The sequence below is a fragment of the Rhamphochromis sp. 'chilingali' genome, assembly GCF_963969265.1.
Source record: "Rhamphochromis sp. 'chilingali' genome assembly, chromosome: 12".
Taxonomy (NCBI): domain Eukaryota; kingdom Metazoa; phylum Chordata; class Actinopteri; order Cichliformes; family Cichlidae; genus Rhamphochromis; species Rhamphochromis sp. 'chilingali'.
The window spans coordinates 20,674,763-20,687,872 of NC_137939.1; the positions used below are offsets into that span (position 1 = coordinate 20,674,763).

Genomic DNA, 13,110 nt, shown 5'->3' on the forward strand with positions numbered 1-13,110 from the left:
AAAAAATCACATTTTGTAAAGATCTTTCAGGAAAAGGTTTAAATGATACTATACACTATACTACTACACATTACTGGACTCACTATGTACATCCCCTTACAGGATAATATCACCCATCATACCATTCAGAAGTGGTCAGAGCTGAGCTGGAACAGCCACTGGGTCACATTTGGATGCTGGATATTATACCGCCTTATTCTCTAATAATAAGAAATGAAGAAAGAGTGAAGGAAGTAATAATGAGAGATGGAAAACTGGTTCTGCACTTCTGCACTGTGACTTTATCCTGCATCAGACCGAAGAGAACAGAATCATCCTGTATACAACAACGAACCAACATTCAGTGTTCAGGTTGCACCACAAGTTGGCTGGGTAATCTATTATTCTAACCTGCTGGGGACTAGTTTTGATATCCATGAAATGATAGCTCGCTCCTCATTTCTTTTCTCTGCGTCGCTCCCTTTTTATCTGAGCCGCAGTTATCGAGCCCTCATGTTGTGACAGCGGTTACCGATGTCTCACTGTGAGTCACAATCAATACCTATCAGCATGGTGGATATTGGCCGCTTGTTTCTGTGGACACACAATAAAGCCCATTATCTAGGTTTCAGCGTCGACTGCGGCAGATGGCCTCAGTCGACGTTTCTCTTCCCTTTTTATGTTATAAAATCGTTTCAGTTTAAAGGGTAGGGGTGGCAGTCATCAATGTCTTCTTATAGTGAATAATTTCTATGAAATGACCTAAATCAATAGTGCAATTGTAGATCTCTCAGTATTTTACAGCTTCCTCCAACTGTCTGTGCGTAGTACTCAGCCCTTTCTAAAAAAAATAAAATAAAAAATGCTCAAAAGAATATGAAACAGCTGAGACTGTAATTTTCAGTGAATGTCACTCAAAAAGAAACGACGAGTACATTTGTGAAAATGTATCTCTGCAGTCCACACAGTCGGCATTCCTCTGTCAAAGCTGGTGTTCATCAACCATCATTAACATCGAAGGCTCCACTCTGCACTGGTGCTATGCAGAGCTTTGCAGGTGCACGCCTACTTGATATAGCTATCTCCTGCCACTTGGGGGTAGTATCAAGAACAACTGGAAATGTGGGTTACTTTTTGTGTTTGCTTTGCTGTTGGTCCTTTGCCTTTATCCACAGAGACTGTATATGAAAGACGGCCACCTCAGCCTCCTCTATTGATTTGTGAAGTCCCATTTTAAGCCTCTAATTTAGCTTAATGGCTGAAACCATCTTTTTGTTACTTTGTTTTTTACTCAGAGGGCACCGTATTTTCCTGAGGAGGTGTATTGCTACATTGTGAGCTAGTGCTAGCTTGGTTAGCAGTCTGCATTCATCAAATGCATTCAACAAAAATGCTATAAAATACAACCAATACTTTAGTAATTAGTGCTAAGTGCTTTTAAAATAAACGAATACAGTTTCACTCACTCACACCGCAAATCTTAATTTAGACAAGCTAACTTAGACAGCTAGCATCCTAATCAACACCCACCAGCGATAGAGGCCACAGCTGCTTATTTGTTGGACATTTTAATATTAAGCCAGTGGGGATTGTTTCATCATGGCCATTTGAAGTATCTGGCACCTTTTCCTCTTTATGTGAACGCTGCTGTGGTTGTTCACTTTTTGGTTCAACCAATCAGCATTCAGACTATTCACCGGTATAGGAGCAATGCACCTCTGACCTGTTGGAGGAGAGCATGCAAACATGTCTCCTTAGCACCTTCTTTTGGTTGTGTTTTCCTCATTCTGTCCTCTGGGTAAACACATAGAGCTACACCAGCAGCGGACAATAAATCAGCTTTGACCCAACCACATCAGACATTTTTTAATTGCCTCCTTTGATTGAGGAATTGCCGTTGGTCTTACGCAGAGACCTACTCTTGCCTATTTTCAGTTTATTGTAGTTAACAGCAGAGACAAAACTTTCCTATAGTTTAGTTAGGGTGTTAGCTTTGGTCTTTTCATGGAATTACTATAAGAAAAAAACTGAAAATGACGAGTCTCGTTCTTTAATAGAGCTTGTCTCTTGAGCATGTGTAAGACAATGAGGAATTAATTTTGAATGAAAAGAGCACAGATTATGGTTACAAGGCAGCAATTTTATTGTCAACAGTAATGATTTCCCTTTTAGTGAATTTTAGATAAAGACAAATATTCAGTAAGTCCATGAATTAAAGTTTGTGGTGGAGTTTCCTGGTGTTTGTATTTAGCTTTGTGTTAATTTGTTAATTTCATTTGAACTGAATTATTTCCTCTTGCTTAGAATAGGTTGTATTAGTATTTTTAAAACTCTGTTATTCCTCAGTGCAGAAAAAAAAAAGGTTTAGAATCAGGGTAATTTAAAATGTGATTACACGATATTAAATATTCAATCTTAACTACAGATTTTTAATACACGGCTGCTTTTAATGACACATTTATGTAATTAATGATGATCTGATAAAATAATACAAGTGTCCAGTCTGTCTTTCCTTAATCTAAACTGTCAAAGGAATTGCTTCTTGCCTAGCATGTCGTGTTAGATTAGAGCCTGAATGTTCGTCTCTGCCCAAGAACAAGTGCTCAGTCTTTGCAGACCTAACATCACTCAGTATTTTAAAACCTGTTCTGATATTTACTTTAGGTCAATGTTTTTTCCCTGTAAATGTGAAGGCACTGGTACACCTGTGATATTTTTATAAAATTTGTAATGAAACCTGGAATGTTGTCTTTGTTTGATTCAGTGTCGACATTTCAGAGATTTTGTTTTCTTTTTAAAAAAACAAATGCCATAAAAACATGGACTGCTGTAATAAATAACTGTTTATTTTAGTGATTTACAAAAATAATGTATCAACTGTTACAAAGTCAATCATGGCATTAGGGTGAGTTGAGAAGGACTGCATGATTTTTTTGATTTTATTTTTTGATCTTTAAGCAAAGATCTGGTCAAACCTGGAGTCTATTTCTGAGCATCCAATAAGCTAAAGAGGACAATGTCAGGAAGGTGACAGAAAAAGGTTGAACGACAGATGGTGATGGATGGAGATCAGGTTAAATTTTTTTTTTTTTTGCCACTGCCAGGGGTGAGCATATGCTGTATTGCCAGGCCACACAACAGCACAGTCTGCAGGCTCTGGGGAAAAGAGCAAAATGGAGGGAAGGGGAGGTGCGCTCAGCCCTGTCTGCCCCGAGGACCCCCATGTTTACGACGGCAAGACCCAAGCAGTGTCTCCAAAGCCATCTTCACAAATGCCTGGAAGTTATTGCTTCTCTCCCTTCGGCTGTCCTGCGAGGGGGTAAAACACAGACAGATACCTTCACTGGGGACACAGCACTTCATTTCACCCCTATGTGCCACATGTAGGGGATTTCATATGCTGCTCCAATCTGTCAAAATCAAGTCTGCACAAAATAAATGTCTTTTCTAATTATTATTAATATTTTTCTTTAAATAATATAGTTAATATAAATGCTTACCTCCTTGCTTCTTGTTATCATCTCCTTTCTGATCACCTTTCTTCGGCTGCTCTTTAGGACTCTGAGGTTGCTGTGAAATTAAAGTAAAACGAATAAACTCAAGCAGCACAAAATGCAGATTGAGACAAGAGTTAGAATAATAATGACATTCCTACCTTGGTAGTTGACTTCTTGTCCGACTTATTACCTGAAAATGGCACAAATATTCAGATTAGTTTTAAACATTTGGCAGCAAGGCCAACTTTTCTGTAGCTTTTGCTGATTTTATTGGACATGGAGCTCTGGTATGCAAATAAATTAAAATATATTTTTGTATTATTAGGGTTTTTTTGTTGCATGCTACTAACCTTTTGTTCCTGGCATTTTGGCTATCCTCCAGAGTCGATGGTGGGGTTTTTTTGAGAATGCAGTGCTTAATGTGGTGTTCAGCTCGGTCATTTATGGCCCGTGCTTGTGAATGGCTCTGTCACTGGGGCCCCTTCGAGAAAGAGCACCATGAACAAGCAAAGAGCCCCGTCAGCTTAGCAGCACGCCCTACAGCTCTGCAGGTCTTTGCTGAGCCAGGCGAAACCTCGGAGCTGACCTTGTAATACTGCCATTGTGAACCCACTGGAACCATGTGTTCACCTATTGTGCATGGCAAGAAAGTATTTTCATCATATTACAGGCAAAGTGATCATGTTTTTTTTTTTTATTATTGTTGTTATTTTTCGGCTAAGTCATGGATCACACTTCCTCCCACATTGATAGAAGGTAACACTTTGTCCTTAGAAATTTAAATGTTTCTGCTACATATTGTTACACTGAATTGGCCTCCAGCCTTGTCAGCACTTTAGGAGTGGATGGTTTTGGCAGGGATCATTAAGTTATACTCAGATTTGCAATGCTTTGCATTTTCTGTGTGGACTAGTAAAATATTGCTGATATTAATCAATTGATTATTTTGCTTCTCAGCGGGTCAAAGTGATCACCATAATGCAACCAAACCATGCATAGTTTTTTCCTATAAGTAAACAAATATAAAGCCCTAATATTTTATTGATTTCTGAATAAAAAAAAACCTATAGCCGTGTACTTAATGAGTTAATGGACTGTTAGATCTTTTGCACCTCAGTCGATCCATGGTCGGTTAATTATTTTGAATGTAACGTTAAATGTAAACGCTGTGAATCATCATCCGGATTCAGCAGCTCCACATCAGTGACTGGGCTGGTTACAGTGTGTCACGTGATTTGACAGAAAAAGCAGCGATGGAGAAAAGCTAAGGAAGGTGAGCGATTTCTAGCCGTATTTTACTGAGTTTCTTTGCTCTGTGATCACCAGTCATGTCTTATACGCTGTATTAAATTGTTAGCTCCTAGACTGTGTGTCTAAGCTGAAAATTGAACGGGAAAGTGTTTTTTATGAGCAGTAGTCGCATATGATGCTGTGGCTAACTTGCTAAATGACAGGCTAGCGCTAGTTTAGCTCGTCTGCTTACATTGTTTCGAGAAAATAAAAGCGGAAACCGTTCAGCAGATTATGTCGGTTCTCCTTACGGATTGTTTTCTAGTGTCAAACTCGCATTGCATAACATTTCAGTAACACAACCATTCATTTGCCATTAGAATTTGAATCATTGCTACCTTTGACGCTGAGGATGTGATGGTGGGGGTAATATTTCAGTTTTATCAGCGCATCATTAATACTAGCTTGTCTTTTTTCGACCTCATACAGTTGGTACATGCTATTTTTTTTTCCGTTAAAGTTGCTAATAATGTGAATTTTGTGTTGTGTCTTGTGACAGGTATCTGCCCTGGTAGTGGCTTCCTTTTTACCCAGAGTGCTTGTGGAATGGCAGCAGTTTGGCAGCAGGTGTTGGCAGTGGACGCAAGGTGAGATTCAGTCAGGCAGCTGGCTTTAATAGTCCAAACTGATGACGAAGCCATTCAGACGTGTAATTGTATATGGATCATTTGTGAGTTATTGCCTGTGCTGTGTCATTTCTTTCCCCTTTTCCAGGTACAATGCTTACCGCACGCCTACCTTCCCACAGTTCCGAACTCAGTACATCCGCCGACGCAGCCAGCTGCTCAGAGAGAACGCCAAGTGTGGCTTTGAGCCAGGGCTGCGCAGGCAGTACCTGAAGCTGCGCAGTCAGCTGCTGGCCCTGCGCTACGGGCCCCTGTCTGAGCAGAGCAGCTTCAGGGCCAGCAGTGTGCGCAGCTCCCGCACCACACTGGACCGAATGGAGGTCAGACCCAAAGAAATAGAAAGGGCAGGAAAAGTAGAACAGGCGAGAGAGTAGGCGGGTGTGGTTGCACTAATTTGGGGGGAAAAGATTTTAAAATAACTTAAAGCTGGAAAGGAAGTTTAGGATATAAGAGCCATCTGGAAGGCTTAATGTGAGTTTTGATCAGTGAGCAACATAGCCAAGCAACACTTTGGTTGCCCGTTCATATTAAACTGAGCAGCTTGGTTGAAATTGCTGGCATTGCCCATGTAAGTGGGCAGTATCAGTAACTTGAAAATGCATGGTAATTTCAACAAGTTTTCAACATTTCGTGGTTGTTTTTGTTTCATGATTGTTTGAGGTCTTGAGTTCTTGCACTCACTCCTTTGAGGTTCTTTCTCTCTCTGCGGCCCCTTCTGCTCTCTGTCAGGACTTTGAGGAGGACCCCCGTGCCCAAGGGGCTCGTGGTCATCGCCGGTCTGTCAGTAGAGGCTCGTACCAGCTACAGGCCCAGATGAACAGAGCTGTCTACGATGAGAGGTACCCAGAAGAGTGCACTCAGAGACCAGCTCACATCCAGCATTTTGTCTCATTGCTTTAAGCAATTAAATTCATTTTTGATTTACTTCTGCTATGAGTAGATGCGTTAGTTTAGATTTACTGGCCGTAATTCTAGTTATGTGGCACTGAGTAATGACTGGATCTCTTATATTGAGTGGTCAGCTGTAGGCAAGGGTTGTGAGGTGTGTTTTATTGATTATGTGCTTACGTGACAGTTTTTATTTGTGACCTCAGGCCTCCGGGCAGTTTGGTGCCCACCTCAGTGGCAGAGGCCAGTCGTGCCATGGCAGGAGACACAACATTGAGTGAAAATTATGCTTTTGCTGGCATGCACCACATATTTGATCAACATGTCGACTCTGCTGGTAGGTAAATGGTTTTGAATTCATTATAATCAATGTGTATACACTGAAAATCTCCATGTATTCCACGCTTCTGTCCTCTTTTTGTTCTTTAAGTTCCACGTTTGCAGTTTGCCAATGATGACAAGCACCTCCTTGCTTGCTGCTCACTGGATGGCACTCTGTCCATTATGACACTCTCACCACCTCCTCCCAGTGTGAAGGTGACCCTAAAAGGTCATGGAGGTCCAGTTACAGACTTTGCCTGGTCTCTGAGCAATGACATCATTGTGTCGACATCGCTGGACGGGACACTCCGTATTTGGAATACAGAGGATGGCCGGTGCATCCGAGAGGTCAGAGACCCAGAATCCAGCGAGTTGCTCTGCTGCACCTTCCAACCCATGAATAATAACCTTACTGTGGTGAGTCCCATATTACATGTGATATAAAAAGATAATACCACAAAACAAAGAAAGTTGAACTGAAATAAAAGTTACTTTTGAAAATCACCTTGAATGAAAGACTAAAATGTGAAAGATGACTAAATAACCGAGGCTAATTGAGTACAGTGAACTCATTATCGTGTTCAAGAAGCCAGTTTGAGAGGATTTGAGTTTTTTAACATGGCGTGTTATCATCAGCTATCAGAAGACGGGTACACTGTTCATAAATGGATGGACATGGTCATCTACAATACTCAGGCTGTGGTGTTTAAACGAAGCTTAACCCTTTAGAACCTACCATAGAACCAAGTCCGCCAGAGCTTATTTTTATATTTTTACATGCTGTAGGGAGCAGTTCAAGTTGCTATACATCAATACAACCATTATAGCCCAAATTTTAATAATATCTATGCATTAAGTCCATAGTAACTACATAAATTGCAAATAAGTGCAATAAACTACAAAAAAAATTGAAAATCATTTTTTTACACATATTTCTAGTTAGAGAAATTTCTAGTTTCTAGTTATATACTGCAGGGAAAACGAAAAAATAAATATTATCATGCAAATTTGCAAAAAAAACAGCATGTGCATTATTATAAACTATTTCCAGCAGTACAATTTGAGTTTTAAGCATCCCAGAAACGATACAGAAAAGCATGAAGTCAAACATAAAAAACACCAGTGTAGGCTTATAAGGCCCTGAAGGTAAAAAAACTAAATTTTCACAAAATTGATGCCACTTCCGGTTTCGGGCAGGTATTGGCGGATGTGTGATAGTTCGCGCTGACGTCTATTCCCACGTAGGAAGTGTTATGAACAGCTGATTGGATCAGCAAAGCCTGTTTCTGGAATATTATATTGTTGTTGCTGCAAGTGCTTTTTATGCAATCTTTGCAAAGCTATATGTGGAAGGAAACCTAGGACAAACTGATGGCATAAGTTGTAAGTACAACTCCTCCGGTTTCAAATGCAAAAAAAATTATTGCGCTAGCTTACGTGGTTCCAGTTCATTTAAAAATAGTTACGCAAAATGGAGCATGCCTGCTCCGATTGGTTTTAAAGGGTTAATTGGTGCTAAGTGGATCCAGTGTGGTGCTTCCATAGTTTAGCCTTTCTGATGCTTGGTTTGAACTTTAGCAGGTTGTCTTGACCAAGTCTGTATGCCTAAATACATTGAACTGATGCCATGTGATTTGTCTTAGCAAACAGTTGAAAAAGTGTGCCTAATAAAGTGGTTGCTGAGCATATATCCTTGGTTGCAGAGGATATAATTGATGTATTTTATTTTGCATTATTTTTCTTTAATGTGTTTTGCTTGAAAGGATTAAAGGGATTAGTTGCTGAAAATATTACAATAAATGATGGCTTTCTTTGAAATTCCTAAAGGATCTTAAAGCAAGGTGGATGAATGACAGTCAATAATGTGTGAGTGTGTAGACTGGATGCATGTTCTCTTATTGGGTGATAAATATAACATTTAAAATTGAAATTCAAAATTTCAGGGGCTCGGACTTTAGTTGCAGGCTTCACATTGAATGTGCGTGCTAGTTTTTAGTTGTTGTTAAGATATGTTAAGACGAGACACTAGTTAAACCTGAACAATAACTGTGTAGTCCGTCACCAGATGTCTGCTTACACCTTTACTGTTTTCCGCATGCTTAAAGTCACACTTCAGTTATCCGACACTTTTGGTAAAGGCTGAAAGAAATTACCTTTCTGAGTAACCTCAAGGGACATTTACAGCTTTTATTTCCTTCAAACTTCATAGCGCGCTCTGAAATTAATTCATTGTCACATTTATTCCAGATGTTTCCCCTTTTGTGAGTAAAGTCTAAATTAAGCCTTTCATGCTGAGGCAATAACCTCCAAAGAGAACCCTTTTATCCCAGTCTCAATAACTAAATGAATACTTCCACTGTGCAGACATTGATTAAAATTTTAGAATGAAATGTCAGCCTTTGTGAAGTGGTAAATGTGACGGATAATTTGGATTTCACTTAGCTGTTTGATGACAAATACTTTAACGGATGTACAGAATGTAAGCTGAAAGACGTGTTGTCACAGCAGTGTCCATTTATGCCTCATTAAATATAACATGAGAAAGATAAATTTGGGTTTCGCAGGTTAAATTACAACAGAAAGAAATGGTGCACACTGTCAGTTTCTCCGTGTAGCGCTGTGGAATTATTAAAGGTCTTCATTCCCGGATCTGTGTTCCAGGTGGGAAACAGCAAGCACCACCTGCAGGTGGTGAACATCTCCACTGGGAAGAAGGTGAAGGGGGGCTCCAGTAAGCTGACAGGCCGCGTGCTGTCTCTCTCCTTTGATGCTCCAGGGAAGATCCTTTGGGCCGGTGATGACAGGGGGAGCATCTTCTCTTTCCTCTTTGACATGGCCACAGGTACACCTACCACATTTACATTTGGAAAAGGGCCACATTAGAAATTATAATGAGTTTTTCTCTGAAGAGTATGTCTGCTCTGGAGGGTCAGCAGCTGATCTGTTTCTGTCGGTCTTTGCTGGTTTTGTTCCTCCCGACCCAACCACAGGGAAGCTTACTAAAGCCAAGCGTCTGGTGGTGAGTGAAGGCAGCTCTATCTGCAGCATATCCGCTCGTTCCTGGATTAGCCGAGAGGCCAGAGACCCCTCGCTGCTGGTTAACGCCTGTGTCAATAAGCTTCTGCTGTACAGGTCAGTCTGCAAGATCAAGTCACTGTTAATTAATAAGCAGCTTTGTTTCCACTGTGCAGATTTTAAAGCTGTAACATGTTTACTTGTAATATCTGTTTGTGATTATGCTGTTACGCTGAATTTGACCAGTTATGACACCTTCACATTGGCAGGGTGGTAGACAACGAGGGAACACTACAGCTGAAGAGAAGCTTCCCCATCCAGCATGGATCCCAGCTCGTTCATAGCATCTTCTGCCCCCTCATGTCTTTCAGACAGGGGGCCTGTGTGGGTAAGAAGTCTCCCAGTGTTCCTGCTGTAATATTTGAATACAAAATTAGACCATAGTTTATATCCTGCTGCAGGCAATTCAGTGTAAAACACTGACCAAAATAGCATACCACTGCCTCTGGAATAAAACAACAAAAAAAAAAAGACAATTTTTGAGAGAGAGAGTACTTTTCCTATGAAGTAAATTGCTAACATGAGACCAGCACGGTTGCAGTGAACCTGTTATGCTTTTATTTATTTTCTTAATTTTCCTTAATTTTAGATTTATGGAAGTTTATAGCAAAAATGAGCCGAGTTTAAAATATGCATGTCCAACCTCTGAAAGCCAGAAGCTCAGGCTATTTCATGTCTTAAAATAGATACTTTCACACATTTATTTAGAAGGTGCTTGCCAGCATTTAAGAGTTCAGTAGAATTTACCCATAAAATATGTGACAACATGAAAGAACTATCTGTGTTTTTGCTGTTTTTCCTGTTTTCAAGAAAAGCATGCAAAACACAGATAGTTCTGTAAATAAATGAAAATGAGTTCTAGTGCTAATCCTCCAGGGAAGTTGGTTTGTCAAGTCATTTGAGATTAGAATCAAAGGTATAATCAGTATTCAAGGAATATTCCAATATTTCCCTTGTGATGATCAACTAATATTTCTGCTCATCCTCACTCAGGCTTCATACTGCTCTAAATGCTTGGTTTAGTCAGGAGAAGAGCTCAAATGGCCTCAGAAAGTGGATGAACTGAGATTATTTTAAACTGTGACTCATCTAAAGCTACTCTGGTCATGTAAAGTCCAAGGACAGAAATATGGAGCCTGTGTGTGGATCCCCTTTTATAAACTATAATGCTGCTCAACCTCAAAGTCTGTCCTTGCTAGATTTAATGGTTTATTTTCTATCTATCAATCATTTTTAAGACTTGTTTTTATTATTAGGTTTGTGTCTCCAGGCAAACTACTGTTAGTTAACCTAATGATTCTTATTGGCCTGTTATTCTTATTATTTGTTGTTGTATATAGAAAAAGAAGATGGAAAGTATAAAGAGACTCTTAAAGATATAAAAGAAATGTTTGAATAAGTTCAGTTAAAATCAGTTGTGTTTATATAGCACCAAATGAGAGAACAGAGAAAACATCAACCATCAGACAATTCCCTTTGAGCAAGCACTTGGTGACAGTGGGAAGGAAAAACTCCCTTTTAACAGGAAGGAACCTCCAGCAGAACAAGGCTCAGGGAGTATAATTTTATTTTCAGGTGGTCATGCAACATCTGTCTGTTTAAATCTGTCAGCAAGCTAAGTCATCAACATTTATGAATAAGCTCAACCTTCATTAAGCGCTCTCCTTCGTGTATAGCCTGTGTTACTTTCTCTTCATGCTGGAAGTGGAAAATAAACAAGCTGTGTGTCTCCGTCCTCTTGTCAGGCGCAGTGTGTGACCACCTGTGCATTTCTGATTTCGCCAAGTATGCATTAGAGTGTGCAGATAATTCTGTGTTGATTCTACTTTCTGCTGGAAAGAGAAAAAAATATATAATATACATCCTGTTGTTGTCACAGTAATTAGTGTGCACCTTGCCTAGAGACAATCCCAAATTAAATCTTCTCAAGCTGTCCTTGTAATGTCTCCACGCCATTTCTTTTTGTGTTTCTCCCTCTGCTGCAGTGACTGGCAGCGAGGATGGCTGCGTCTACTTCTTCGATGTCGAGCGCAACACCAAGGCGATAGTAAACAAGCTGCAGGGTCATGGGGGTCCAGTGTTGGATGTCAGCTTCAACTGCGACGAGAGTTTACTTGCATCTGCTGATTCCACCGGCATGGTCATCATCTGGAGGCGTGAGCAAAAGTGACTGATCCACTAATGAAAAAAACCATGTTAAAAATTAAAAAAAGCTTCCATCCACTGCATATAAAAAGCCTGCTGCTCCTTAACCGTCCAATAACAAGTCTTTAGATTTTCACTGGAATGTAACAGGCTGCGTCAAATGTTTAATGTAATGATACTCAAGTGCAATCAGAACGCCATGCTGTGTAGGTAGGGATGTCTTAGAAATTCATGGTGTGGGAGGTGGGCTGTGTGTGTCAGTGCTCCTACAGCTGCAGCTGAGAAATGGCTTTTTCTTTTTTTTTTCTTTGGTTTGTAAAGAATGAACGAGCACTAATACCATGCATGTGTCATGGCTGACCTCAAGTTGGGTGGATACGACCTACTTCATGTGAAGAGAACACATAATTTTCCAAAAAAAACAAAACAAAAAACACTTTATATCACACTGACAGTCCCTCTGGCATAGATCTAGTTCACTATTTATGTAACTGTTATTCAATCAGTGTAATCAAGTGTAGTAAAATGGCCTTATTTGCTTTCAGTTGCTGTTTTGCATTTGAGACCATGTGCATGAAACTGAAATCCGGATCAGGCATATCAAATCATGACAAAAAAGATTAAAGGGTGTTTGTACTTAACCTGTATGTGTGTGCGTGTATACTCGGGTCAAGCTGGTTGCTGATTCATTTAATTTATTTCACAAATCCACAATAAACTATTGTAAATGTCAGTTGCCTTTGCTGCCTTTTTCATGGCATACATGGATCTCGGTATAATTGGAAACGGAAATGTGCATACCAGAGGTGCTCAGAGTAGTAAAGTGGTCAAACCTACAGTGTAGGAGAATATTAGTCATAGTGTGGATCTTCAAGATCTACACTGGAACAGTCATTTCTGGTGTTCAGAGATGGTTTATTGTATATGGAGAGTAGGGCTGCCACGATTAGTCGACTAGTCACGATTACGTCGACTATCAAAATCGTCGACGACTGATTTAATAGTCGACGCGTCGTTTGAAGCTTTGTAAGATCCTGAAAAACGCAGGAATAAGTAGCAGGATTTAAGAGTGTAATAACGGACTGAAACAGAAGATGGCAGCACTGCATGTACAAGGATACCAGCTGCCGTTAAACCCCGAAGAAGAAGAAGCAGCGTCCCAGAATTCATAGCGCAGCCCAGCGCAGTTTCCAACAATGGTGGCAGCTAGTTAGTTTTAATATTGCTCTTATTATTCTTTCTGGGTAACAAAATAAACATTTAACATATTTTCAGGCGAGAATGTAGCT

The 13,110-nt window shown here is 40.0% G+C and overlaps 2 protein-coding genes and 1 long non-coding RNA gene across 4 annotated transcripts in view; 2 read left to right on the top strand and 1 right to left on the bottom strand.

The window, feature by feature from the left end:
* The window catches only part of LOC308407015 (protein-serine O-palmitoleoyltransferase porcupine-like), a 14,260-nt gene extending 11,514 nt beyond the window's left edge, over window positions 1-2,746 (top strand). Inside the window, exon 15 of one of the 2 annotated variants that reach the window (XM_080898386.1) lies at window positions 103-2,744. In XM_080898386.1, coding sequence (XP_080754512.1) covers window positions 103-204 — 102 coding nt within the window. In that variant the 3' untranslated portion in view covers window positions 205-2,744. Of the gene's footprint in view, window positions 1-102 lie in introns of both variants that reach the window. The other variant, XM_080898387.1, reaches the window with a different exon arrangement.
* Window positions 2,747-2,806: 60 nt separating this feature from the next.
* LOC308407019 lies at window positions 2,807-4,377 on the bottom strand. Its single transcript, XR_013973621.1, has 4 exons — window positions 3,827-4,377; window positions 3,635-3,666; window positions 3,480-3,549; window positions 2,807-3,288 (listed from the first exon to the last, which is right to left on the bottom strand). It is a non-coding gene; the product is annotated as an uncharacterized lncRNA (long non-coding RNA).
* Window positions 4,378-4,685: 308 nt separating this feature from the next.
* On the top strand, window positions 4,686-12,462 carry wdr13 (WD repeat domain 13). The gene is made up of 10 exons (XM_080898385.1): window positions 4,686-4,749; window positions 5,266-5,353; window positions 5,481-5,712; window positions 6,122-6,231; window positions 6,487-6,617; window positions 6,711-7,018; window positions 9,263-9,443; window positions 9,592-9,733; window positions 9,886-10,004; window positions 11,662-12,462. The coding sequence occupies exons 2-10, from the start codon at window positions 5,313-5,315 to the stop codon at window positions 11,844-11,846; spliced, it is 1,449 nt and encodes a 482-aa protein (XP_080754511.1). The 5' UTR covers window positions 4,686-4,749; window positions 5,266-5,312; the 3' UTR covers window positions 11,847-12,462.
* Window positions 12,463-13,110: the final 648 nt, after the last annotated feature.

What these genes read in the sequence shown, in the direction of transcription:
- wdr13 (XM_080898385.1), top strand. Translation starts at nt 5,313, where the DNA reads ATGGCAGCAGTTTGGCAGCAGGTGTTGGCAGTGGACGCAAG. An exon ending in CCACACTGGACCGAATGGAG is followed by an intron (nt 5,713 to 6,121) that starts GTCAGACCCAAA and finishes GCTCTCTGTCAG; the next exon opens with GACTTTGAGGAGGACCCCCG. An exon ending in AGAGCTGTCTACGATGAGAG is followed by an intron (nt 6,232 to 6,486) that starts GTACCCAGAAGA and finishes TTGTGACCTCAG; the next exon opens with GCCTCCGGGCAGTTTGGTGC.